At 45.4% G+C, this 27,558-nt stretch overlaps 1 protein-coding gene across 2 annotated transcripts in view; it reads right to left on the bottom strand.

Annotated features, from left to right (window-relative positions):
- ABCC4 (ATP binding cassette subfamily C member 4) overlaps positions 1 to 27,558 on the bottom strand; it is a 233,395-nt gene that overhangs the window by 75,769 nt on the left and 130,068 nt on the right. For both annotated transcript variants that reach the window (XM_026493475.4, XM_044381898.3), the window contains exon 20: positions 7,989 to 8,068. In XM_026493475.4, coding sequence (XP_026349260.1) covers positions 7,989 to 8,068 — 80 coding nt within the window. The remainder of the gene's footprint in view (positions 1 to 7,988; positions 8,069 to 27,558) is intronic.

Here is a 27,558-nt window from a genome sequence, read left to right as displayed (position 1 = left end):
TCAACTTTGCAACAACAACAAAAAATCCTACATCATCCTTACGCTTTCCTGTTAACTCAGCTGGGGGCAACCTGGTGCTTGAGAGCCACTGGCTGAGAAAGAGTAGCTTGTTGGAAGGACAAGAGGTCCACACTGACTGCAGAGAACCACCTTCCTGTCCAGGGACTGACAACACAGTGTTCACAACTTCAGTGACTGTAGTCACCACCAAGTACAGATCTGCCTCGGTTTCTGAAGCTGCGCTGTGGGGGAAGGGGTGCCACGCAATAGAGCCCCAGAGCCTTGCCTTTAAGGGATTACGCACATACTGAGGATTTAAAACATTTACAATACTTTTAGCCCTATGATTAGTGTCAAATACATATTTTTTTCCCTCTGAAATGTGAGGATGATGTCCCTCCTCTGTTTGAAATATTCCAGTGGTTTCCCACTGCATGCAGAAGAGAAGCTAAAGCCCTTAACCTGTGTGGTCCCGTTCTGCGTCTGCCTCAAGCTCCCTCTTGCCCATCTCTCCTTTCTGCTCACCGCCCGGCTTTCCCTCTCCCTGGGAACCTGCCACTTCGCTCCCATCCTCAGCGTCTGCACCTGTTCCCGTTCCTAAGCATGCTCTCCCACCCACCTGCATCCGGGTCTTTTCTGCATGGCCGTTTCCTTCCTATTTTTTTAAACTCAAACATCACCGTATCCTTGATCACCATGTTTCATTCAAGCACTCCCTGAAGTCACCTGCGGACACTTTCCTTTCCTTAATGCACTAGGAGATTACTGGAATTGCCTTGTAGGTTTCCCTGTTTCCCATCTGTCTTCTGCACTGGAATGTACATTTCTAGAAGCCAACACCTGGTTCTACACACCAAGTCCCGGGAAAAGCCCCTGGCACACCGAGAGTGCTCAGTACGTATGGCCTGAATGACGGGAGGTGAGGTTGAAATGAGATGCTTAACACTGCACTCGTCCAGGGTGACGGGGTCCCGGCCCTCACACAGGGCATAAGGATAGAGCACACTCTGTCCTGTGCTCAAGGGAAGTTTTCCCTAATGGGAAGAGAGACTTCCGCTGGTCCTTGAAGAATGAAGAGGGGACCCATTGGGGGTTGGGCCAAAGGGGTGTGTGTAACACAGAGAAGAGCCTCAATGGTCTGCCCAGCAGGCATATCGAGTTTCCTCCAGGAGCTAGGGAGAGATTAAATTTAAGGGCTGGGAAATCTGAATTTTACTCTCTGGGCCTGAGCTCCTTTGTAATACAAATCACCAGCAAACAAGGCACAACAAACCATTTAGACACGTATTCTCAGAGAGGGTTGCTGTGGAGAGGAAAGGGTGTGAGCGCCTGTTTCTGCCGTGGGGAGGCCAGTCTGGTAGGAAGATGGAATCTGGTTATCCCTTCAACGGTCTCAGCCTTCTAGGGCATACTAGAGTCTCTGGTTCAGAGAAGAAAACAAATTAAGTTCGAAAGTAAGCGAAGAGAGTGGCACTGAAAGCAAAGCACAAAGGTATCTGCTGACCTCGGAGGACCATGGGCAGGTTAATCTACGCGCCACCACATTCTTGAGGCAAAGACAGAAGAAACAAAGAAATAATAAAAGGCGGGTCTTTTTTATAATTACAAAATGTTAAATAAATTATTTCGGCTCTCACTGAAGGGAATGAGAAGGAGTTAGCTGAGGAAAAGGTTACAGAATAAACACTTCAAAGTAATAAAATTTATTAAAATGATCAAGTATCTTTCAAGGCTTATCAGATATACCAAAGATGAACAGAATCACTAGAAGGGAGTCGAACACACTTGGCAGGGACTTTACCCTTGAAAACAAAGCTAAGCAACTCCCCTCAAACTCTTTCCCCTTCCTGAGCCCACTCTCAGCAGGCAGCAGTTCCCATGTGGGAACTTGGCTTCCAGAAGGGCTTCCTCAGTGCTCAGTCGACCTCCTGGATCTAATAGCTTGCCTTCCAGGACTTCCTCTGGGGCACTCTGCAAAATTCGCATCCCAAACTTGGCAAAGGATGAATTTCTGGAAGACTCCCTCTCTTAGGGACGGGTGGGCGGGGGCTGGAGAAGATCCCTGAGGGGATCCCCCTCATGACTGTCCTTCAGGATCCTGACTCTAATCCCTGGTTATCGGTGGGATTATCGGGTACCCCCCACACACAATGCCCCAGAAACACAAGCTATAAAACCCAAACCACCCAGCGACACACTGAACAAACTCCTTCAAAGAACGGCATGTCTCATCCCAACTGCCTCTCCTCTGACTTTCAGCCTCTGCAATCTGGACTCTTTCTCTCCGAAGCCTGCTCCGGCTGCTTACCGGACCCCTCTTCGTCAAATCCGAGCCACAGCTTTCTGCTTCCTCACCTCCCGCTTTGCATTTCACACGCCTGTCCTCCTTTGGCTTCCCAGCTCCGATTTCCCTCCTCTCTTCCTTGCTGTTCTTTCCAGGTCTCACCTGCTTGCCTTCTCTTCTCTCTGCTTTCTCTGTCAATATCAAGACTTCCCTAAAGTTCTGGTCTTGGCCCCTAAAAATGCTTCACTCACTCTGGGCAATCTCATCCATCTTCCCAGCATCAGTGACTACCTGCTCCGTGAAGATGACACAGGCTCTACGCTTACCCCAGGGTTCTCAAACACCAGGTATACCTGCAGGATGCCTCCACTGGGAGGTCCCAGAACGTCCTCAAGATAAGCAAATAAAAGTGGGGGACGGGGACAGGAAAGCAGACTGCTCTCACGCGAGAGCCTTAGCTGTCCACCCATACAGTCTCCCTCCTTTTATAACGTCAGACGTCACAGTCACTGCTGACCTTCTGTCTCTCTGGAGAGAGTGTGCCTCACAGAAGACCAGGAATTAAACGTCATTCAACACCACAACCCAGCCGAGCAGGGTGCCTAGCATGCAAGACCCAGTGAGTGCTTGGTCAAATGAAGGGGGATACAGGCTCCATGTCTCTTGTCCTTCACCCCAGTGTACGACAGGAGCTCAAAAAAAGATGGGGTAGAAAAAGCAAAACGAAGACATGTTATAGGAATGAGAAATACTGGTAGAACTACGAGGCTACACACCACAGATATATTATAAAAAACAATGTCTCCCTTTTGGGAGAATGTCAGGCTTTTCCATTATGTATCTAGGTGCAAATATATTCATGAAACAACAGATCTGCACAAATATTACAAATATACCTGTGCACTTAAAATTTATCATTAAAATTCATTCTCATCATTTCATTAAAACTTAAATGTTATTAAAACATTACAAATATTACATCTGCACGGTACCTTTATTAATTAAATCAATCATTGCCTTCAGAAAATTAAAAGACTAGATTTAGGCTGCTGGGATTTGTGCTATGGTATGAGGAAGTCAGCCAAACACTTAAAAATGTGAATTTTAATTACTGCAGTGTCTACGTTTTTGTTTGTTTCTTTGTTTACCCAAATACATCATGTTTTGAATGCCAAAGTCCTGTTCAAAGAACTCCCCCCCCCATCATCGATTTCTCATATCTGACGTCCAGATGAAAACCGTGACACTTTGTATTTCCACCCCCATTTTCACAAAGATATTTAGTTTTAACACGTGAAGAACTATATCCTAGCTTGACAGATGACTTGGTTTTAAAATATATCATTAACACTCAACACTGTTCTGATTTTTGTGAAAGCAAATAAACAAAACGTGTCTGAACACCACCGATAAGCCAGATGTGCACTGCCAGCCACTGGCTAACCTATCTGATAAGCCCAGGGCAACCCTGAGGTAACCTGCAGACTGTTGTTACTTTGTATTTATAAATTATTTATTTCCAAGGATATATTCAGAAATTTCCCTCGCTTCTGGCCCAGCCTTCCAAAATGCCTCGCTGTCAAAAATGGATCTTTCTTCATTCACTACGGCCCCTCACCTGGGTGAGCACAGGTTCCCAAACCCCATACGTGAGCCCCACTGCTCTGCGGGATTTCTCAGTCTAACGCAGGACAACAGAAAATGCTACACATTTTCAAAATTCGCTTTGTCAGTCTCCCACTAGTGGGATTAGGAACAGCTACCTCTCCAAAAACAAAACAATACAAAACAAAAACCCCATAAACATTTACACAAATACAGATCTCCTGTTCAAGTCCAAGGGCCAGAGTTAGGTAAATACCCTGCACCTGGCCAGCATATCTGGTCAGAATTTTCTATCTCAATCATTTAGTCGATGGAATCATAAAATCTGCCCCTGATTTCTGACTTGCTTCCACAGAGAATTACCAACTCCAGGCATTATGGCTCCAATGGAAGGTTCCGATCTCAGGTCTCTCCTCAAATTTCTCAGCATCAGACTCAATTGGAAAAACAATTAAGTTCTAATCCAGTGGTTCACATTTCTGAACTCTTACTTACAAACCCAACAAAACTATCATTGTCTTACAGAAAAAGCAATCAAACATGCATAATCTGGATTAAAAAATTCACATGGATAAATGTAATCACATTATTTCTATATCTATTTGATTTTTACTCTTCCCAAAACACATGACCCTAGGCATATCTTTAGTATGGAGGAGAAAAAAAAAAAAAAACATCACACATGACAGTCTTAATTCGAATATTCTGATAAGTGGAAAACTTAACTCCGGCTTCACAAAGGTATCTACGCTTTGGATTTCGGTTTGCGTTCCATTCATTACCATGTAAATCCTGCCAAGTTCTTTCTGGCTCAGGAATACTAGATGTGAAGGATACATAAACTGGGAAGGACCACATCTCCTGCATGATCACACCAAAGGTAACTTCTTGACAAGGAGATTCCCAGTCCTTTTAAAACTCAACCGTTTCAATTCAACTCACCTGCCACATTTGAAAAGACTCAAGTTCTGTGAGCTTCTCTGAGCATAGGAGGGGTGGCTGGAGTTAGACAATTCCGAAGAAGCTGATGTGAGGCCTCACAACTGGGGGGCCTCCCGATGTCAGCAGCAGGTTTTGCTCTGGACATCAGAAACAAAGGTAACAAGGAAATGTTCTACTATCTCGATACCGAAAGGGGCTGACAAAACTCTTGCGAAGAGCTCATGAACTGGACGCGAGGTCTGAAAATCATTCCCCTTTCACCTTCCCGCATAATTGGGAAGGTGCTATTGTTCACACAGGTAATATTCCCAATACCTGCATGTTTTCCCTGAGTTGTTAAAACTCTTAAATGTATTAGAGGACTGAGGCCAGTAGGTAAAATGTCCTTTAAAAAACTCACACCCACCCACCTACAAAAAAGGCAAACAAAAACGAGATCCACTACTTCAGCAAAGCCACGAGGGGAGTCAAGCTGATTGTCATTTTGACCTTGCTTTGCTTTAATTCAGAAGCCTATTTAGAAATGTAACAAGCAACCCTCTTCATTCGGCTCAGCTAGCAGAGCTAATAGGCTTCTAATTAATTTCCAGAAGATTGCTGTTATAACTAACAGGTTTTAAACATTTGGTTGATTGGGGAAAATGAATTGAATATAATGTATTTGATTTGGAAAATTAGTTTTCATTCTATGTGCTTACCATAATAGTGTTTATTTTAAGTTTACATGATTCCATTAAGAGTCCCAGAACACCACCGGGGTGTTTTTAGCCTTAACAGTGTCCTATCCAACTTAAAAAAAAAAAAAAAATCAATTTACATTTTGATTTTTGTTGGCCTTTATTTGAGGGCAGGTTAAATTCATTTTTGTGGCTTTAATAAAAATCTTCGCTGGCTAATATAGCAAGAGGACCAAATAGCTTAAAATGATCCCAGCGATACCTCAGTCAAAAGCCTACTCATCGCATGCAAATCCTCTGGGGAAAGGCTTCTACACACAAAGTACGATGAACCAGTTATTGCATTGTTTAGGAAGTTTCCCTTGATTCCTCCTGACAACCATTTAAACAACGACGGTTGGGAAATGTCCCTCAAAGAATCAACCACAATGGCAGGGATCAGAGCTTTTCTATTCAGCTAATACTATTTTTAAAAGGAGAAAATATTTCTTCCTGAAGGGATTAGGAGAAGCCTTATTAAAGACACCTGCAAACAAAACAAGTGACAACAGGTCTTTATCATAATTGATAACTGAGTTATCCTTGAGACAAAACTCCTTTCCTGGAGACAATAACATCAAGATTTACCTCGGCTATTAGAGTCAAGAAATCAGCTAATTGGGACTACCGGTGATAAGTCTCACCAAGATTAAGTGAGCAGGTAATAAAAAGGCCCTTGTCTCTCCGGTGAAAGAGAAGTAGAGAGAGACTAGAATATTCTCTCCTCGGGCTGCTGAGAATGTTCTGTAATGAACTCAGGTAGCATCTATCCCTGTGCCTCCATATACCATGCAAAACCAGGTGGGCGATTCTGATCAGGAGGGCTGACTGTGTGCCGAGCACACAGTGGGCCAGCCATCGTTGGAAACAACCTCTGCCGAACTTGCACTTCAGAAGAACCTTTCCACAAATCTCAATGTAATTCAAAAATCACTGGGAGACTGTGACCCTGTTTTAGAGAAGAATTTCTTCTTGGGGATAAATTACATAGCAAACTCAGCAGGACACGTTTATAAAATAAGTTTGCAGAAGAGAGATGGAAAAATCAGAGATCTTTGCAGTAAAAGTCCTCTGCCTCCGAGTGTCCGTTTGGTTCACGCTGGTGACAGTGCGTGCCTTTGCCCGTGGGCTATCCTGTCTGCAGTCACATATTCACTGCAGCATTTCTGAGTGACTCACAGCAATGCCTGTGGTCATTTCAGACCTGTTAGTGATTTTTATAACATAGCTAATTTTCCAAATTAAGTAAGTCTGGCTCCTTTTATAACAGTGGCTCCAGAAAAGTCCCTAAGTTTGGACTTGTAGTGCACCTGGGCACTGAACAAAGTCAGGTGGGTGGGGGGGTTTGACCATCAGGATGAAGCCATGATTGCAGACCCCAGTGGCAGCATTCAACTTCCTGGCCTTACGTAAAATGAGTTCATGATTACTTAGAGAGGTAAAACACAAATTCAAGAAGTATCAGCAACGGCAGCGGTGATCTTAGAATATGTGCAGCTGTTGATAAATGCGTGTCATATAAAAAAAAAAAAACCCACTTGGAAATGAAGAAGAAAGTCCCGCAGCCTCACTCACTGAAAAGTAGACAGAATTAAACAGCAGGAAAATCATCCCACGTGTTCAGCAATACTGAGTGAGCCGATGAGGCACAAGATGACCCAATATCATTGCTCAGAACCTCAAGTTCACAGAACAGATGCTGTAGAGAAGGTATCTGTGGGATTGTTGGGTTTCACACACACACACACACACACACACGCGCGCGCGCGCACACACACACACACACACACACAAACACGCCTTAAGACTTAGAGCAATCAACGTGTGAAAGAAAAGCTGCCTAGAAAAACAAAAAAGACATTTTCTGAGATGACTTTGATCCTGTACTCAAATTATTGGCTTAAATGTACTTGCCTCTAAAGGCTTTGAGTCTGCAGTAACTGCTCTCTATTGTCCTTGCTAACAAAGTATTATTTTCACCTTATTATTACTAATCTTTTCTTTGTTAGTAACCACACCTGGTTTTATCCCCCAAAATGGTGCAGTAAATATTTGTCCTTTGTGGTAATACAATGCATAATTTAGTTAATCTGGGCTATCTTTCCGTGAGAGGTGATTGTTTCTATATTATGAAATGTGCTCACGGTAAAGGGAAATTCATGCCAGATACCTGGAAGGCAGATGGAGAACCACTTACCAAGCATGTAGCTGCTTCGAACCAACCTTGACAAGACTGTGTAGCCACTCCCACACATGAGGTATTACTCATGTTAACTTAGCCTCCGAATCAGAACCACACCTTTCTCTTACAAACACGGCCTTTACTGAGATAACATGACATCGTGAGGCCGAGAGGCCCACCCTCGGCCCCCATGGAAAGGACTTGAAAGAACAGGAACTGCAGTTTTCCATTCAAGAACTTGGCATCACTGTGACCTTACCTGGAAGAAATCTAGAAACGTCAGGGGTAGCAAGTCATCCATGTGCCCAACGTCTTTGGAGAAACGATTTAAAATTCTTCCTGCAAGAACAGGATATGAGAAATTACTCATTTCCCCAGATAGGCCCTTTAAGAGAAACAACTCACAGACAAATCAAAACAATATTTTAAATGCATATGTATTTAATCTATTACGCATTCATACGAAATAAGCCGATGTCAGTGGTAAAGAAAAAGAAAATAGGATGATACCTAAAGAGGAACAAAAATACCACCAAATGGTGGCAGGCAGGGAGTTGAAATTTGGCCCTGATTTCTAATAAAATGGAGGGGGGAAAAATCTTCTGGCAGTATCGGGAAGGGTTGGTGGATTTTAGAATGTTTCCTCCTTTTAGATGCCTTCTCCCACGCCCACCTGCCCAGGGGCTGAGTTGGTAAACAAACAAATGCAAAATACATAAACTGATCCCAATTGTTATACTAATTTTGCTTTAGTTATCAAAATTTTACTAAGTGGTACTTAAATAAATGTAATTATAACCTATTCCCCCCCCTTGCCCCGCCCCCAGGATGGTTCACGGAACCTCGCATTTTGAAAAATTTTGGAATCCTGCCACTCTGAGCTGTGGTTTACTACTAGGGTAGTAAGTCGCTCTCTTCTGAGGTACAACCAAGTATGATAAACAGACTCATTCTTTTTTTTTTTTTTTTTTTAAGATTTTATTTATTTATTTGACAGAGAGAGACAGCCAGCGAGAGAGGGAACACAAGCAGGGGGAGTGGGAGAGGAAGAAGCAGGCTCATAGCGGAGGAGCCTGATGTGGGGCTCGATCCCACAACGCCGGGATCACGCCCTGAGCCGAAGGCAGACGCTTAACGACTGCGCCACCCAGGCGCCCCAACAGACTCATTCTTAAATATACAATATGACCGGAGGAATGCAGGCAGGAAAACATAAATATTACTTAATGATTAAAGATCATTTCGTGGGCAGCCTGGGTGGCTCAGTCAGTTGAGCGTCTGCCTTCGGTTCAGGTCATGATCCCAGCGTCCTGGGATCGAGCCCCACGTCAGGCTCCCTGCTCAGTGGGGAGCCTACTTCTCCCTCTCCCTCTGCCCCTTCCCCCCCCCCGCCCCGTGCGCTCTCTCTCTCTAATAAATAAAATCTTTAAAAGAAAAAAAAAGATATGTGATATAATGAGCACTGGGTATTACGTAAAACTGATGAATCACAGACCTGTACCCTTGAAACAAATACATGTTAATTTTTTTTAAAAAAGTTCATTTCTTATTACTCATTGTATTTCCCTCCTCAGAATCCATGAGAACAGTACATCCTAAAGGCTTCAGAACTGGAAAGTGGGAACAGATTTGTAATAAATATCTAGTCTTTTAAAAGACAGAATTCACAGAAACTGAAGCTATGCACAGACAGAGAGCGGATTTTGGTATCAGGAACTCCTGAGAAATGCGTTTGTCTTGGCCCCTGAACTTCTTTTGTAATGGAGGCTTCAGCTTGCCAGGCTGCAGGTGAGATGTGGGGCCTCTACACACTCTTCCCAACATCTATCAGAAGGGACTTCCTCCTGAGGCCATCTGTACCAAGCCACGGCTGGGCCACGGCTGGGCCGTGACAGGTCAGAGGCTAGGAGCTGAATTGCTATTGCCGAATGTGCAGGGTCGCCCAGGCGCAGAGCTGGAGCGACTGGAAGCTTCCGCGCTTGGCCAGGCCATAGCATGACAACCCAGGCCTCCATGTCTCTGACTCAGGCTTGGGAGACACGGACTCCAGAACCCGTCTTCTTACAGTGACACTTCTGGCAGGCCGGGTGACAGCTTGTCTGAGCCTCTAATAATACCTCCTTGAGAGGGTGATTCTGAGGATTACCCCGGCTCATGCATGAGAAAGCACCTAGTCACAATGCCAGGCACGGTAACAGGTGCTCAAAACAACACAGCAAGGTGAGATCATTACTGCTGCCCACAGGCTCTGCAGCTAGCCTCCTGGGAAAGCCTGTCGACCAGGCACTGTCAGAGGTCAACCAGTGAAAATGCACACTCAGGAGCTGTAGGCTGGAGCATGAGATTCCGCATTTCTACCAAGCTCCCGGGGGATGCCCTCTCTGTGCTCCCCAGACCGCACTTCCAGGGGCCAAAGGTTCTGTGGTTATTTAACCAGTCGTGCTTTAGAAACATTAAAATCAGACGGGCAATTTCCCACATATTCTTAATGGATTTTGTGGACTACCTGGTTATGTTTTACTTTCCCGAAGTATCAATATCAAAATGAGGAAAAAATGCATTAAAATAATGTTAAAAGACATAGTTTAAACACTTACTATTTCTTCAGTGGAAAAGCCCAACTTTTCAACATAGGATTCAGAACCCTGCAAAAGTGTGGTTCAGCTTAAATAATACTGAGACCAATATTCAAGTTCAGGGGTTTTGTAAAGTTGAAAAGGCTACACAGACGAAGGATACATGACATCCACCCCTTTTACCTTGCACCAGATCCAGATCGGAGAGACCCATGGTGGGCTAACAGTATAAAATACAAGGAAAGCACAAACAACCGAGAAAAACCATCTTCCCACAGGGCTACTACAGTAACTGAGCTGGGTGTCAAAGGCCGTCAAAAACCTGAACTCTCTTTCACCAAAGGCGGAGTGTAGAAAAGTTGAGATTAAGAGAGTCAATAAGTTACTTCCTTGCTCCAAGAAACAATTAAAGGGACGAATGTGTTTGCAGACTACTTCCTCTGGCTCTGCCATAGACTGGTATAGTCAGAGCTGTAATTTCAAGTTCACGGCCTCATCGTTATAAACTTTTCTCAAATATCCCCAAATCAAATCTGGATGATGAATTCCCTTCACACACATGCCATGCCTCTTCATCCAAATGGCATTTGGCCCCGCTGGAACATCCCCAGGGACGTAGAGGGAAGGGGGATTCACCATGAACAGGGGAGCCCGATCCATTTTCCGATAGTTCTGTTAGGCAGGGCTTTCTGACATTAAACTGAATCTTGCCTGCCTAGAACATGCAACCCTCTGCTTATTCTGCTCTTATAACCACGCGGAGTGACTCTTGACATGACAGCCCATCAAATGCTTGAAGAAAGTTAATCAGATCCTTTCCAGGCTTCTCACATGCCGTTAGCCCTTGGTGCCTCAATTATCCCACACATGAGGCACAGTGTCCCATCTTGGCCACTGCCTCCTGCCCAGACGCAGATGGCCGGTCTCAGTGAACGCCTTGTGTCCGAGATTAAAATCAACAGCCCAGGCCTCGTTTGATTACCCTGGGGCAGAGTCACAACACCGTCTCCCCTCTCCTGCACAGGACAGATAACCGAGCATGAGACCAACAAGCACATCAGGTCTGGTGGCCAGATCACGTTTTAGACTCAGAGAGAATGAAAATCCACATTGCACAGGTAGATTTCAGGGAACGATTGGGCAATATGTATAAATAACTTAAGGAACACATCCCTTACGACCCAGAAATTTTAGGGATATATGCCAAGGAGTTAATAAATGCATCAAAGATGTTCAGTGTGGGTTATTTGGCAAATGAAACGTAGGAACCCAAACATTTAGTCTGAAACAAGTCTATAATGTATTATGTACAATTTTAATTTTTTTAATCAATGCTCTTTTTCTATAGTGCCTATGTACTACTTGTGTAAGAAAGTAAAGTGGGGGGAGTGGGGGCGCACCTGGGTGGCTCAGCTGGTTAAGCTTCCGACTTCAGCTCGTGAGGGTCATGATCTCAGGGTCCTAGGATGGAGCCCTACATTGAGCTTGACGGTCAACAGGGAGTCTGCCTGGGGATTCTCCCTCTCTCCCTCTGCCCCTCCCCTGCTCATGAGCTAACACACTCTCTCTCTCCCTCAAATAATGAAAATCTTTAAAAAAAAAAAAAAAAAGTAAAGTAAAGCGGGAAGGGGAATAAGGCTGGGAACAAAGGGGAAGAAGGGAGAAAGAGACCTTGCTTGAAGTCCACACCACCAGAGAACCAACTAGGGTCCTCCTAACTGTTCCGTCCACAAGATAGGATTCCATGAAAGAGGTCATGAAACTTCTTGTCCAAATACAAATCCCTAAGTGATCTTATTTTAAGAATGGATTCTACAATCTGCGCTGGAGTCAATCACCTGTCTGTCGAGTTCTGACGCGTCTCTCATACGTAGGATTCTTCCGCTTCCTTATAACCAAACTACAACGTGAAACTTGGAAGCTCCCATGTCTAGTGTGGACCCTATTCTTTTTTTTTTTTTAAACAAAAAAGGAAGTATGTTTACATATCATAAAATATTGAGGTGTATTTTTATAAAGGAACATACTTAATATCTTGTAATATTCACTCCATTTCGGGCATACAATTCAATGAATTTAAGTAAATGCTACTGAGCGATACAACCATCACCAAAAATCGGTGTCAGGACATTTTGTTCCCCCAGTAAGATGCCTTAAGCCATTTACAGTGACTTCCTATTCCCACTCTTAGCCTCAGGCAACCACTAATCTACTTCCTTTTTCTCTAAATTTGCCCTTTTTTGGGACATTTCATACAAATGGAATTGTACAGTATGTGGTCTCTTGTGTCTGAATTCTTTCACTCAGCCCGACATTTCTGAGCATCATCTATGCTACAGTGTGTCAGTAATTCCTCCCTTCTGAGCCCCATTCTTGAGCAAGAAGTGGTCTTGGGTACTAGCACAAAAGGCCCCATCAGGCCACACCACACCTGACCGAAAGGGTAAAAGTGGATGCGCTTCATCAACTCTTGGAAGTTAGCAACTTCTTTGTGCTCATGTTTAGTTTCATGGAAGATTCTAGAACCTAATTCTTTTGCTATTAATGGGCCACTAGTTTGATAGCTCTGCAGAGTCACAAGCCAGGAATGCTGGGTCTGGGCCAGGTTCTGGGTGAGTGTAGTGTGGAGGGGCCAGGAGGGGAGGACAAGTGAAAGAACCACTGTCCTAGTGATAAGTGGGATTTTGATCCAAGCCGCCTGTCCAATAGAGGATACGGTCTCTCCAAAAGGGCAGACAGAATGAACCTGCGCCTTCCAGGGACAATGCAATGTGATGGGGCAAAGTCTGACTGAAAGGAAAGGATGTTCAGTGGGTGCCAGAGATAGTCAACAGGCTGAAAAATCTGAGTGCAACATGTGGGAGATACTGAGGGAGTTGGACAAGCATGGACTTCCTTCATCATGCTACACAAACCACTTCAGCCTAAGAACAGGAGCTGTGCAAGTTTGGGAGTTCCACATGTCCATCACTTTTGACGTCAGAATAGGTCATCGGCATGGTGGCTGCTCAAAGAATGGCATGAAATAGAGCAGCAGGAATCAGGAAACCATCGGTGGGAAACCAGCAAGGTTCTTGTCTTCCTCTGATACTCAGTAGCAACCAGTCTGCAGGCAACTCATCCAATGCCCATTTCCATCCCTTGTCTATAAACAGGAAACTATCATATTTGCTTCCCCTACATCCCAGGATCAAGGATCATAAGGCTAAAAGAGACGGTGCTTACGACAGCACCCTCTAACGTGTGAGATGGCACACTGGTGCGGGGTGCTGTCCGCGTTATCATCCGGGGATTACAGAGCTTTAAGGGAGCATGCAAGGTCATCAGGGCTAGTCATTTCCAAACCTTGTCAAGAGTCTGCAATTCTGCAGAGGTGCCTTGAGGAGGAAGTGGAAGCCAACTTCACTTAGAGCCAAAGACTGCCCCACCCTTCTCCCCCGAGCTGCCTGTTCCCCCCTCCCCCTGCCCAGTACTACGCTCCCTGAACAGTGGTGGCCCTCTGGACGTTCAGACAGTGGTGGCTTTTAAAGAGAAGCTTCTGAAGCTAACAGAAATGTTCAGATCCCTGTAGATTGAGCTCCTTGTGCTGGGGAGGAGGACCCATGGTCCAGCTTTGCTCAGGGTGATGCAGTAGTATTTCGTAAGGGGCAGATGTTAACGGCCAAGCCATCCTGGTATTTCCACGCATCACAAAAAGGAGACATGAGAAAGTCTACTTTTTTCTCAGGCTAGAACCATCAGCCATTTTCCTCTTTTTCTGGGTCTCTTCCTACATTCTGCTCACTTTCTTTCTAAAGACTTGCTGTTTGCTTATACACACCACATTTTATCTCCATTCCTGATCTCCCAGGGCTTCCTTGGGCACTTGGCTATCCTGCAAAATATCTGAAGCTCAACACATCTAAACTGAACAGAACCCTTTGAGGCTGGCCCACAAATGCCCACATCCAACTTTTCCAACTTTGCCTTAGACCTCTGCTCTAACACCCAGCAGGAAGACTTATAAGCCATTCTGACTAAACTTTACCTCACAAAAATTACTAGCAGGACTTCACACCTCACTTAAACTAATTTCATGGACATCCTCGATTCTTTATGTGTCAAATCCAAAATATCAAACTTTTAGGAACAGCAATGAGAAGGGACAGAAGAGAGGTACCTACCTGACCTGTCCATCACTCCTGGCTCCATCCTTGTTCTCATGGGGGCCTTCTCACTCTTGCATTCACTTGCCAAAAAGGCAATCTGTCCCTGTTCACTCCCAACTAATCCAGATTTCTCAGCCCTTTCTCCTCCCTGAGACTATTGCTGACAAATGTAGCTCCAGGCACGTGGCATTCACTGGACAGGCTTGGGAGAACCGTGCTGTCCTCTCAGGAACCTGCCACAGGCCTCACCACAGCTAACAGACCAAAGGGGATGGGGTGGCCAAGCCGCTGACTAGCTGCCAGGTCATTCAGATTTCTCCTCTCAAGAACTATGAGGTCAGAGAGTAGCAGGAAAGTGGAACACACTCCTCACTCAAGCCGAGGGACCTAGGTGCATGCAGGGGCCCTGTGACAAAGAGCCCAGCCCCAGCTTCTGGAAAAGGGGGCTCTGCTTTGGCTCCACGGATGCTCGCTTCCTTCAGTCAAACCTTCCTCATCTGCACTAACTTGGGTAGATACCACTTTCATCCCAAACATCCTGACTAGAACTATCACCACAGATCCAACAAGAGACTTGCTTATTAAAATTAGTCAGGGAAATGATAGATTTCATCAAGTGAAATGTTCAAATTACTAATTACCCTTGGAGGTAACAAAACATTTTTTTTATTATAATCATTTTGGCAGAACCATTTTCATGTGAACTACAGACTTTTTTGTCTTTATAAACAAAAGATACAGAGCATAAATACATCTTTTCTTGATAACCCAGAACTAATGTCTGGAGCACCAATGGCTGGACTGTTTCTAAACATGGCGGGCAGTGTCCCCTGGGGCTACTTGAGGTTACCCGAGATGCACTCTTGCACGCCAACGCACTATGGTTTTCTAATACTGTGCTTTCAGCTGACACATTTTGCTGTCGTGCAGAGCCCGCCTCCAATCTCCCATTTTACGTATAGTGATGAGGACTGTGGAGACCCTGCAACCAACGAGGGCCTAAAATCACACTCAATATGCTCTCCGCAAAGATAGGAGCAATTTTCACAATCTCAGGCACATTTTTTCTGACACTTTATTTGATGAGAGACTATTTCAGCTTGCCTCCAGATTCCCCCTGGAGTCCGGGGAGGTTGTCAGAATATTTCATAAATCCATTCAGTGGTTTAACTACTTTTCAAGTATATCAGTCCTACATTCACAACTAGGTTGTACACCCTTTGTAAACATGAACCACATTTCACACACAACCTACATAATAGAGTGTCGGGTGCCCAGCGGCTGCACAAACTGCATTTGCTAATAAAATACCATAAACCCAGCAGCTTTCCAACTTTTTTTTAAAGACAGACTCCTACACAAAACGGTAAGCAAATCTATAAAATAAATATAAGAAAAAGCAGCTCTTAACTAAGGAGAGATGGTGAGACGTGGAGCCCATTCAATGACCTCTTCCTGCATGTCACTCAGCGCGTGGAAAGGTTCACTTTGACCACTAGGATTACACCAACGCTCTAGTCTTCTTCGAGCTGTAAACACAGCAGCAAACTCACCAGGACGTTGAGGGCCACTGAGTACCTGAGGGGCATTAGATCGGAAACAGCCCAACACTCGTAGGAACAATGCTTCCCAAACTTTACTCTGCGCACAGACCTCCCGCAGCCCTGGTGAAACTGTATCTTCGCAAGAGCTCGGGGTGCTGCCTGATATCCTGTGTTTCTAACAGCTCCGGGGGGATGCTGGTGCTGTGGGTCCAGAGATCACACTCTGAGTAACAAGGAAGAATCTGGAAAGTATGATCATGTTCCTTCTGTCTCAAGAACCTAAAAGACAACCTTGTCACCTTCACACGCGTAATTACTGCCCTTTTAAATTCCCTTCCTCGAGCCGCCTGGGTGGTTCAGCTAGTTAAGTATCTGCCTTCGGCTCAGGCCATGATCCCGGGGTCCTGGATCGAGTACCGCATCGAGCTCCCTGCTCACTGGGGAGCCTGCTTCTCCCTCTCCTTCTGCTTCTCCACCTACTTGTGCACGCTCTCTCTCTCATAAATAAAATCTTTTAAAAGAATTAAATTCCCCTCCTTACTTCCAAGAGCTAAAGACCACTTGTCTTTTTCTATTCACACAAATTAAATTTCAATATAGGCATCATTAGGACAGGGGCTTCTAGTTTAGTCACTGCCATTTCCCCAGGCCCTGAACAATGCCTAGCACACAGAAAGTGCTCAAACACATTCGGAATGAATACATAAAACAAGCCCTTCTGCTGTAAATAACAAATGGTTTGTTTTCAGATTGCGGTCTCTATTTCTAGTGCTTGGTATTTCATGCAGTTTTCTTTGGCAGTGTTTTCCCAACTGGGGAAATTCATGTTGTGACATGAAGTGTCTGCTTTGTCATACTTGTCACTTCCCTTGTGCTGTTGTTGAACCAATTTGTCTGCGCTCCTTCAAAGGCTGTCTGAAATTTCCGCGTGCAGGCCGAGTTTGGGGTACAGCAACGTACGAAGCCGGCGTGATAACAAGAAAGCACTAGAAGTGAGGGAACCTGGTGTCTCATGGTGAAACAGTGGAGGGGGGACAGCAGTCACTAGTGCTGGGTGGTGGCAGCAAGAGACGGGCGCGGAGCAGACTGGGATCACATGAGGATGAGAAGCAGGCAAAGGAGAGCAGGTACAGACAGACCGGAGAGGAAATGCACAGCAAGGAGACTAGTGACAGGTCACCGGATACTGAGAAGTTCTGGCCCATCTGTGGCCTAGAACTCCTCCAAAGCTAGGAAATCCCCCTAAGAACTCAAAGGTAAAACCACACAAAGAGACAGCATTTAATTTAAATGGTCGCCTTCAGAAGGTGTACCCTTACCCCACACCACTGTCTTAAGGCACTGAATTTGGTACCCAGGCCCAAGAGGGCAGCCTTTACCACATGCTGAGGGAGAAAGCCTACTGTTCCCTACAGACGGCCTCTCGAAGGGCCCTTCTTCCTCTTCACGGCAAACGTGGGATCAATGCACCAATGGTGGCTGGTTTTCTTCTGCCTACCCCACTTGCTTCCATGCCAAGAAAAGTTGAATGGAGTCAGGTCCAGGGGACAGATCCCAGGCATATCTCCTGCTCACTCCAGTGGCAGCAGTGGAAAAATTCGGGGAAAGCAACAGCTATACAAACCTAGGGAGTACAACGGGTGGTGGTCCAGTGAATCCACTAGGGATCTCAGTCTCCTCTAGCAATATGAAAAATTTTCTGAATCGCACTATGTTGCCAAAGTCCAGTGGTCACTTGCCTTTTCATATAATTAAGACATTAAAAATTGTAATTTCAAAGTTCCATTACATCACTTGACAGATTAGGAGGAGGGGGAGAAGGAGTTTCAAAAGGATGCATGTGCTCTTTCTCTAATTAGATATTTCTCATTTCTCTTCCCACCAGGAAGCTACCAGGTGGATTGTCCAAATACAATGACTTGTAAAAATCCCAATGTCTTTGAGACCATGGGCAAGCTGCTTTCTATACACATCTTCAAGCTTCCCTTCCTCCAGGCTACCACATTCTCTTACTCTGCACCTCTACCACCTGTAGCCAGTCAGGAAAAGCCTCTTTAACCCGACGCAGGGCTTGCCATTAAGATTTAAAACCCGACTGTTTGGTGTCTCTCGGGGCATTTTATAATCTAATGTTGGTGGCAGGTTAAGATAACACACAGAAGGGAATATAGCGTCTATGGCGACAAAGAATGTCGTGAACACACACACAGGTGGCCTGGAGCACACACTCGGCAGCAGTCAGTGTCACCAGATGATGTGAGTTACACACAAGGTTAGGCACGGTCAGCCGGACACATTTTCATGGAGGAGACACAGCCCAAGAACTTGGAAGGGGGCAGAGAATGGGTTGATGGAGAATGGAGTTTGTCCAGGCAGGGGGAACGACATGTGTGAGGACTAAGAGGTGGGAATGGCAAAGGGATGACAAATATTTGCCTAGTGGATGGAAAGAGCGTGACCTCAGGTGTGCTGAGATAGGAGCGCGCTTCGGTGCAGGAATGGAAAAAGCCAGGTGTTGGGGCAAGTCCAGGGAAAATTCCCTGTGGTCAGAAAGAGGTCCAAGCGCTCTCTTCCATCGTGCCTCTTCATAGTCATGGTTGTAAGAAGTACTGAGGGCGGCACTTGGCGGAGTCTGGATGGAGGGACATCTCCCACGCCCACCCCAGGCTGGCCAAAGTCTGAGGAGTGCTACAGAAGACGTCCCGGGACCCATTCTGTTTCAGCCTCTCTGTACGCTCACAAACCCCCACGCCGACTCCTCCCTGTGCCCTGAGCCACAGCTCAGAGAGGCAGGAGTTCTTCTCATGGTTGTTTAGTTCACTGATGCTTGGCTTCTAGAATACCAGCACCTACCACCACCACATGAGCACCACGTAAGTGCTGGAACTATTAAGCACACGGTACACATCATCTCAAAACTCTACGCAAGACATAGTCTGCATTTTACAGATGAGGCTGGTGAGGCGTAGAGACAGGAAGAAATTAACTGAAGGACACACAAGCCGGGACCCATGCCCGCTGTGACGGAGCTACAGAAAGTTCCTTAGCAACAGATCGATGGCACGCAGCTACTCCACCGGACACATGTGGAAGCTCTATTAAATATCTACTAATAAGAAAGAACCAATTACGTTATAGGCAGGGCTGGTATCAATGGCGATGGCCAGACCAGGCTCACTCTGGCTAATGCCTGCCCCACAGGATACTAAATACTTCGAATATCACTCCCATTAAGAGTTCCAGGAATTCTCTCTTAGCTAATCATAATTAAAGTAAGACATTTAAATAACTCCACCTCAAAATTAAATTACCCAAGTTACTGTAAGCTGAAGGCAGAGACTAGCAAGTAGGCAAATCAGAGAGAGAATGAACGAGCACACAGCTCTCATAAAACGTACAGACCTGATTAAGAAAGTCCAGGGGCTTGAGATCCAGCTCATCCCAAGCCTTGACCTGTTGTGTGACCCAGGCCAAGTCCAATCGCTGACTGCTGAGAAGTACGGTAGGAGACTAACCTTGAAGGTTGCCCCACGATTGCCCTAGGAAACCATTTTGTTACAGTAGCCAGAAATGTTTTGCCACAGTAAGTAACCATTATGTTACGTTTTCAAGTATTGCAAAGAAAAACACTGGAAAATTAGACCAGGCTAATTCCATGACCCCAGACCTCACACGTACATCATACAGGAGTACGTGCGGCCTCATGGCCCACATACAGTCAGGGATGTACAAACCACTGGACAACAACAGGTAGAAAAAGCTCTATGACAATGGCTCCGAAACACGACAGGTCTGACGAACACTATGGAGCCCTTCCACTGGAAAACGCCCACACGAGAGATCCGCAGGATTTCAGGGGATTCCTAAAGCAGGAACTACAGAGAGTGGAATGGCCACGGAGTTAAGAGGCTCAGGTGGGAACCTCGAACTCTAGAAGCTGACTTCTCGTGCCACAGGAATGCACCACTCGGTCTCCAAGGAGGATTTTTCTCCTGGCGCACCGTACCCCGAGGTCTTTCAAGGCTGTGTGCACAGACTCTATTTCCCATCTCGGGAGGAACGAGCACTTAAAACATGGAGCTGTCTCACCTCGGGGATGTGTTTCCACAGAGGCGGTGGGAGCAGTACGTGTTCATGAAGCCTTCACCTAAGCAAAGAAGTCCCACTTCCACACAGACAAGTATGAGGCCCAGTCACGGAGAAAACCCCGATTGGAAATTACCAGTCGGCATGCAAAATCAATTCTTATACGTAACGCTCAAAAATAGGACAGCAAAATGTCTGGTGTGAGAACGTGACTAAACTTGAAGACAATGGGCCCTCCCACTACCCACCCTGTGTAAAGTAACCGGAGGTGTGCTGGAGACAGATCAACCAACACCCGAGTCTCCTCTCCGGCGCATCATTTTAATATCCGGGAACCGCCAACAGATGTTACACAAAACTGGCTGAGCTGTGTTCAAGGTAAATGGACCTTTGTTTTTTTTGTTGTTTTTAAAAAAAAAAAAAAAAAAAAGGAACGCAAGAAAAAAAAAGAACACCATTTAAAGGGGGGGGGGGCGCCTGGGTGGCTCCGTCAGTTAAGCGTCCCGACTCTTGATCTCAGCTCAGGTCTTGATCTCAGAGTCATGAGTTCGAACCCTAAGTTGAGCCTACTTTAAAAAGAAAAAAAGGGGGGGGGGATCATTTTTGACATTATTACTTCTTGCAAAAAATTCAGATAAAAGTGGGCAGAACTGGAAATAAGGCTCTAAGTGTTGCAAATCTACGGGTCTGCCAGTTACAAGAAGCTCAGGGTACATGCTACCTCTTAGCCAAGAGGCTGCCTTTTTTGCGCATGGAATCGCGACCTATTCAAATACCTCCCACCCCTTTTCAGTTCAGCTTCTGTCCTGTTTGCACATTGGTATGAACCAGTCATCCCTGGTCCTCGTTCTTCTTGACTTTTTCTGTAGCATCTCACATTCTAATAACCCTCTTTTTGAAACAGGCACGTATGCTGGGATGGAATTTTTTTTTTTTAATGTAGTCCATTCATTCATTCATTCATTCATTCATTCATTTATTTATTTATTTGACGGGAGAGAAAGAGCACAAGCAGGCAGAGTGGCAGGCAGAGGAAGAAACAAGCTCCCGCTCAGCAAGGAGCCCGAGGCAGGCCTCGATCCCAGAACCCTGGGATCATGACCTGAGCCAACGGCAGACGCTTAACCGACTGAGCCACCCAGGTGCCCCTAGAATTTTTTTTTTAATATCCATCTCTTTACACTCCCGTTACCCTGCTCATTCCCGAAATACAACGGCCTCCCCTCGTATTTTGAGGGTCTCACCTCTCAGAACTCTATCCCCCGAACCCCCTCTCTCACGCTGTCGGCCACTCTCCAAGGACACGGACGCCCAAACCAGAACCTGCCACTGCTGCCTTCTCTCTCCCTTTCCTCTTCACTGTCAATGCATCCAGCTGGGGGACCTCTCCCAGGGACAGCTCATGTGTGCACGTGGGACGCACGTCGTTTAACTGTGAGCTGAGGAAGCCTGTACCCTTTCTTAAAATGTTTAACATCGTCCAATAAGTAACTTAAAAAGAATTTTAACATAAAAGAAAAGCTTCACAGACTTACGCTTTAAGTCGGGGCTTCCAAAACACTTTGATATACTAAAAGAAAAATTAAAACCCAGACTCTATTCGGGTTTCTGACACTGAGGGACATTCCACGAGCTTCCCGCAGCCACAGAGGCTGGCCTGTCAGCAGCAAGGTGCAGAAAGGACTGCGAGGACTTCCTCAGCACCGTGTGTGTTGTTACATCAAATAACTTAATCAGAACACAAACTGTTCTTAGATTTCTGTAGAGGTAATTAAATAACAATTCAATGCCAATTAATCACAGTCAAATAAGAGTCTGTCAGAGAAGAACTCTATACACATTGGAGGGTATTTCATGGTCAAATACTTGGCAGGATCTTAGTTAAACAATGATTCATTAAACCCCCTTTGCCACACAATGGCCAGGCTGAACCAGAAGGGAGAGAATCGAAACTCTTTTGTTCTCCCATAAAAAGACATCAGCCCTCCGTGCGTGCTATTCTTTCCTTCCTCACTTAGCAGACGGCTCGACTACATGATTCAGACTGCGCTCGGCTGCTCCCAGGCACACGGGCATGGGAGCCCTGGGTTCCCAGCACTGTAGCTGGGCCGCTCTTTTCTTCCCAAGTGGAAAAAGGAGGGCGAGAGACAGCTGACCACACCTACGGAAAGTGTTTATTCGCTCCCAGCAGGGAAAAGAACAGCAGACTCAGAAGCTACCTTTCAGCCCCAAGGAAAGGCAAGCTGGGGCCATTTTGCCAGCAGCAGACGACCGACTGCCCACTAGAAAAAGCCTTGATCCGCACAATTTGGTCAGCAAAGACCCGGTCAACATTTTTGGTTGCCTGCACCACCTCCCCTATCAACTTGGTTCCTTTAAATTAAACATCCCTTTATAACACAACTGCCCATGAAAACCCAGAGGTCCGTGTTAAGTTGGGCTGATAATTCCCAAAGACTTTTCATCACATTTCTCAGAGGGACTCTATTACCTTCCAGCAAGTTCATTTCTTCCTAAGGAGACTATCAAGGAAAACGACATCGCTCTGGATGCTGGTTTTTGCCTACACTAGCATTACACGCGCTCCCATAGTTTCACTAACGCTGCTATTTTTAAAATGCATGATTTCTGCCCTTCACTGTTGATTCAGATCTGAATTAGAGATCGCCGAGTTGGCTGAAAATGGGCTTTATGGGGTTATATTGCAGATATGGCTGACGATTCTATTTGCCTCTTTAGAGAGGAGTTTCTAGCCTGGCTTTGTTAAATGCGAGGTCATCACTAGTTTTACCAAGCATTTTATAAAAAGATCTAAGAAATGAAATTAATTGCATTTCTCTTAAGAACAAAATACGTACGACCTAATATTTTTTAAAGTAATGTTTCACGCAAAACAAAATTTTTTCAAGGGGATATAGATCATCTCCCCCCTCCCCGTTGGACTTATTATAATGAATCAAAGCTAAATATACATGACACGGTTTTCATGAAAAGGTTAAGCAATTTCATGGAAAACTTATGAGCAAAATATAATTTCAACTCTGCTCATTAAATTGGGCAACAGGAAACAAAGATCCACTTTGACGGGGTCTTGTTGGATATAAAATATCAAATTCACATGCAGCCGATCACAGTGAATGTAGGATACACTGTATATTGTTCAATAAATATATTAACTATAAATCAGAATACGCAGTCTTAACACAGTAGGGGGGAAAAAAGCACTAAAAACCTGACTTTAATCATGAATATCAGACCTACTTAATCATGAATATTAGACCTATTTTTGTGATCCCTCTGACATGAAACCCAGCATTTGATTTACACTGCTCTGATACAGCACACGATGATAACAGCCTTACATGTGTCTATTTCTCAGCTCGACGGTGACACAGAACGATTTTGAGAGGGGGGAAAGTCACACTGCGTCTATACATAAACATACCATAGCAAAACAAATTTTCCTGCAAATATAAGCAGTTTTACAGTCTATCAAAGTCGTGCCAAAAAGTAGATTTATTCACATTAAGTGCTGATGGGAATGAAACATTTCAGCAGTAAATAAAGTACATCGTAACCCCATCATCCAATCAATGAAGTCATTAAAAATAGACTGCATTCTTCAAGGAAATGGTGAGTTTAAGGGAAGGGGGGAATCCTCGGTCGCAACAGAGGACGTATCTCCAACACGGCTGACAGTCACTGATCTGGACCCTCTCTCCTCCCGTGTGCCTACAAAGAAATGTCTATGAGTTCCTTATCTTTCTTCGTGTGTATTTAGGCATGTGAACTGCCACATGGCATTTCCAGCTTCCCCACAGGCATCCCATAAATACAAATAAGAAAATACACCCTGTTTTTCTTCTTCTTTTAGGCCCCAAACTGACAGAGTATTATCACTTTTGTAGACTCTTGCAAATCGGCACAGTCGTGTTGGGCAGAAATGTGCTGAGATTATAATATCCATTTATCTAAACTGCCAGCATGTAACAAAATTCAGGTAGGGTGCTTGCCACCTAAATTAATTTACTACTTGAAAAAGACTTCTTATGGCAAGCCTGTCAAAAGGAAAACAGGGAAGGAGTTAAGAAACTGTAAATAAATCTAAACACGGTTTGCGTTTGATCTAATTTTCAAGTGTAGGATTAAAAAGGAGGACGCGTGCCAAGAAAAGACGACAGGAGGAGAGTAGCAACAAAGCTGCCTCCGCTCAGAGCCCAGAAGCCACACAGGGACCCGCACGCACGGCCAGCCTGCTCTCAGGAGCGAGCAGCCCAGCTGTTCCAGGGGCCTGGCTCCGGGTGCCACTGAAGACTGGCGACCCCCTCACCTTCACGGGGGTGACTACGAGTCACTCCGCAACACAAAAGACAGAAAACAAGAAGTGTTGGCGACGAGGTGGAGAAATCGGAACCCTGGTGCGCTGCTGGTGGGAATGGAAAATGACGCCGCCGCAGTGGGAGATGGTGTGGCATCTCCTAAAGAAACTGAACAGAACCACCGTGTGATCCAGGAACTCCGCGTCTGGGTGCATGCACAGAAGGACCGAAGGCAGGGTCTTCCAGAGATGCTCGTCTACTCGTGCTCACAGCAGCGTTATTCACAATCACCCAAAGATGGGAGCATCCCCAGTAGTCACCGATGGATGAATAAAGACAAAATGCGGTCTCTCTCTCTCTCTCTCTCTCTCACACACACACACACACACACACACACACACACACACACACACAGGAACATTATTCAAGAGCCCTTGGGTGGCTCAGTTGGTTAAACGTCTGACTTCGGCTCAGGTCGTGATCCTGGCGTCCAGGGATCGAGCCCCTGGGGTGGGCTCTGCACTCAGTGGGGAGCCTGCATCTCCCTCTCCCTCTGCCCCTCCCCCTGCCCATACTCTCTCTCAAATAAAGGAATGGAATGGGGGGGGGGGTTGGAATATTATTTAGCTTCAAGAAAGGAAATCCTGACACGTGCTACAACACAGATGAATCTTGAGGACATTCTGTTCCGCGAAATAAGCCAGTCGCAACAGAAGGTATACCGTATGACTGCACTTATCTGAGGTTCCTAGAATAATCACATTAACAGACGGGAGAATGGCGCTTGTCACCGGCAGGGGGGCAGGGGGTGAGGACGGGGAGGTACTGTTGAATGGAAACAGAGTTTCCGTTGGGGAAGATGAGAACATTCTGGAGCTAGATGGTGGTGATGGGTGCATAGCAATGTGAATGTGCTCAAATGGTACTGAATGTACACTTAAAAATGGTCCATTTTATGTGTATTTTATAATTTCTTATAATTGAAAAAGAAATAGGATTCAAACTTTATAGCTATCCTTGTCTTAGAATCCATCCTCTCTGTCCCACTTGTCTACTCCTGGGGACCTTATTAGAAAGATTAGCTCCACGAGCACACTTAGCACCCAGTGTGGCAGGGTCGAAGAGTAGGTGCCTGTGGCGGCCGCCACCGCTGCCAAGACCCTGAGGAGGTAAGGAGAGACGTGCGCGCTCACGGGGACCAGGAGGTTCCTTGTTCCCCCTCCCCCGACCCCAACACAGAAAGACTTGCTCTCTTGGAGGATGAGGAGAGCAGAGTGAAGATGAAGAACACGGGGTGGAAATGAGCAAGGGGAGGGGCTGCCTGCTGGTGGCAGACGGTAGCACCGAACGGGCAACAATGCCACCCGCCCACCACACACCGAAGAAAAGGAGAGCGTGGAATGTGTTAACATTTTAGTCTGCAAAGCACTGCTTGACCTTTAGAAGATGCTGTAGCAATTCACCTTTCTCGAAAAATATTTTACACAATCAATATTCTGGATGCCCCCGTCTTGTCCACTCCCCAACCCCTTGAAAAAACTTCCATGTTAAGATGCAAAAAAAAAATCAAATATCAATGGAATTCAGCCCCACCGGATGACATGGCCAAATCAACAAGCAGCATGCATTTAAATCCGGCCATTCTGCAGCATTTCCACTCCAGGGCAGCCCCTGAGAACCCCATGTAGGACCTAGGTTGGTCAGCAGCACCCGAAGGCATGACTAAGAGCCTCTGAGAAGTGCTAATGGCCCTTGTCTTTTGTGAGTTTATATAACCTCAGAACAGGAAACTAACAGGAAACACCAAAATAAAACAAAAGTGAATCTAAATGAAAGACGGCAGGGAAGTATGTATATTCTCTGCACTTCCAGGGCACATGTCTCTTGCAATGAAAAGCAAAGGTGAATATAATCACTGGATCAAGAAAGGTCAAGGCAGACTAGTCTTGGCTTTAAAGAAGGAAAATACCAGAGAGTTTTCTAGAAAAGAGTATCTAGGAACACACATTGAGGGAAGTGTGATCCTGCGAATCATTTAAATGATGGAAAAGAGCCTCGAAGCTGAGTGGGCAGGAAGAGAGGAAAGGATCCTCCAGGCAAACAGAGCTGGAGAGGGAAGGGGCAGCACCAAACGCCAAACAGAATGCCCACCACGTGAGGATTACTCCCAGGACCCTTGGGGCCTCTTTCAGAATATATGTAACTGGTTTGGTGATTTCTAAAACTGGAGGGCAGGGTGGGGTACAGGACCTAAATGACTAGACTTAGATAGAGACTCCTGTCCCCAGAGGTTCACGTCATGCAAGACAGCACATGGCATCACTTTTAATGTACATTCTTAAAAGGCAGTAAGTTAAAATCATTAGCTGATTTGTTTTCTATCACAATTAAAAAGTTAGCTAAATATTTTCTCCCTTAGGCAGCAACTGTTTGAAAACCTCCGAATAAGCCTTTAGTGCAGGTTAACTAAAGATCAGGTCAAGGAACTCACGATTCCTTCACCTTCTTCTCTTACCACTCAGCATCCACCGCCAACACCAACGGGATTCTGAACGTGATGCCATTTTAAATGGTTTCTCTGTCGCCCATGTAACCCAAAATAACAGGGACAATCATGTCGGAATCAAAAATAGTTAAATGGGGAGCACAGAAATTCAAATTTCATAAACCCAACCGAGCTTTTTTTCCCCTGAACCCTACATCTCGGGATCATAAAAAATCCTAATAACAGCCGTAATTCTCATATAGAAAATCAACGTGTTACTAGCATTCTAAATACCAATGTTAAGAAAGAGAAAATATTTTGACAATCATATTCAATGTAACTTTTCATTTACTAGGCATAACATCTATCCATACCTAGCATTAACTTTTCATTCATCTATCGATACCTCTCGTGTGTAACCGCAGAGATGGGATGGTAAACAGCAGCCTGAAGCCCCTACTTACTTCACAGACATAAAAGACAAAAACTGTTTGTTTTTTTAAAGATTTTTTTAAGGGGGGGGGAGAGTGGGGAGAGTCAAAGGAGAGGGAGAGAGAATCTCAAGACGACTCCACGCTGAGCACAGAGTCCAACGCGGGGCTTGACCTCACGACCCTGAGATCATGACCTGAGCGGAAATCAGGAGTCGGAGGCTTAACCAACTGCACCAC

This window comes from Ursus arctos, unplaced genomic scaffold (assembly GCF_023065955.2).
Source record: "Ursus arctos isolate Adak ecotype North America unplaced genomic scaffold, UrsArc2.0 scaffold_10, whole genome shotgun sequence".
NCBI lineage: Eukaryota > Metazoa > Chordata > Mammalia > Carnivora > Ursidae > Ursus > Ursus arctos.
This window is presented reverse-complemented; position numbering and strand designations above follow the sequence as displayed.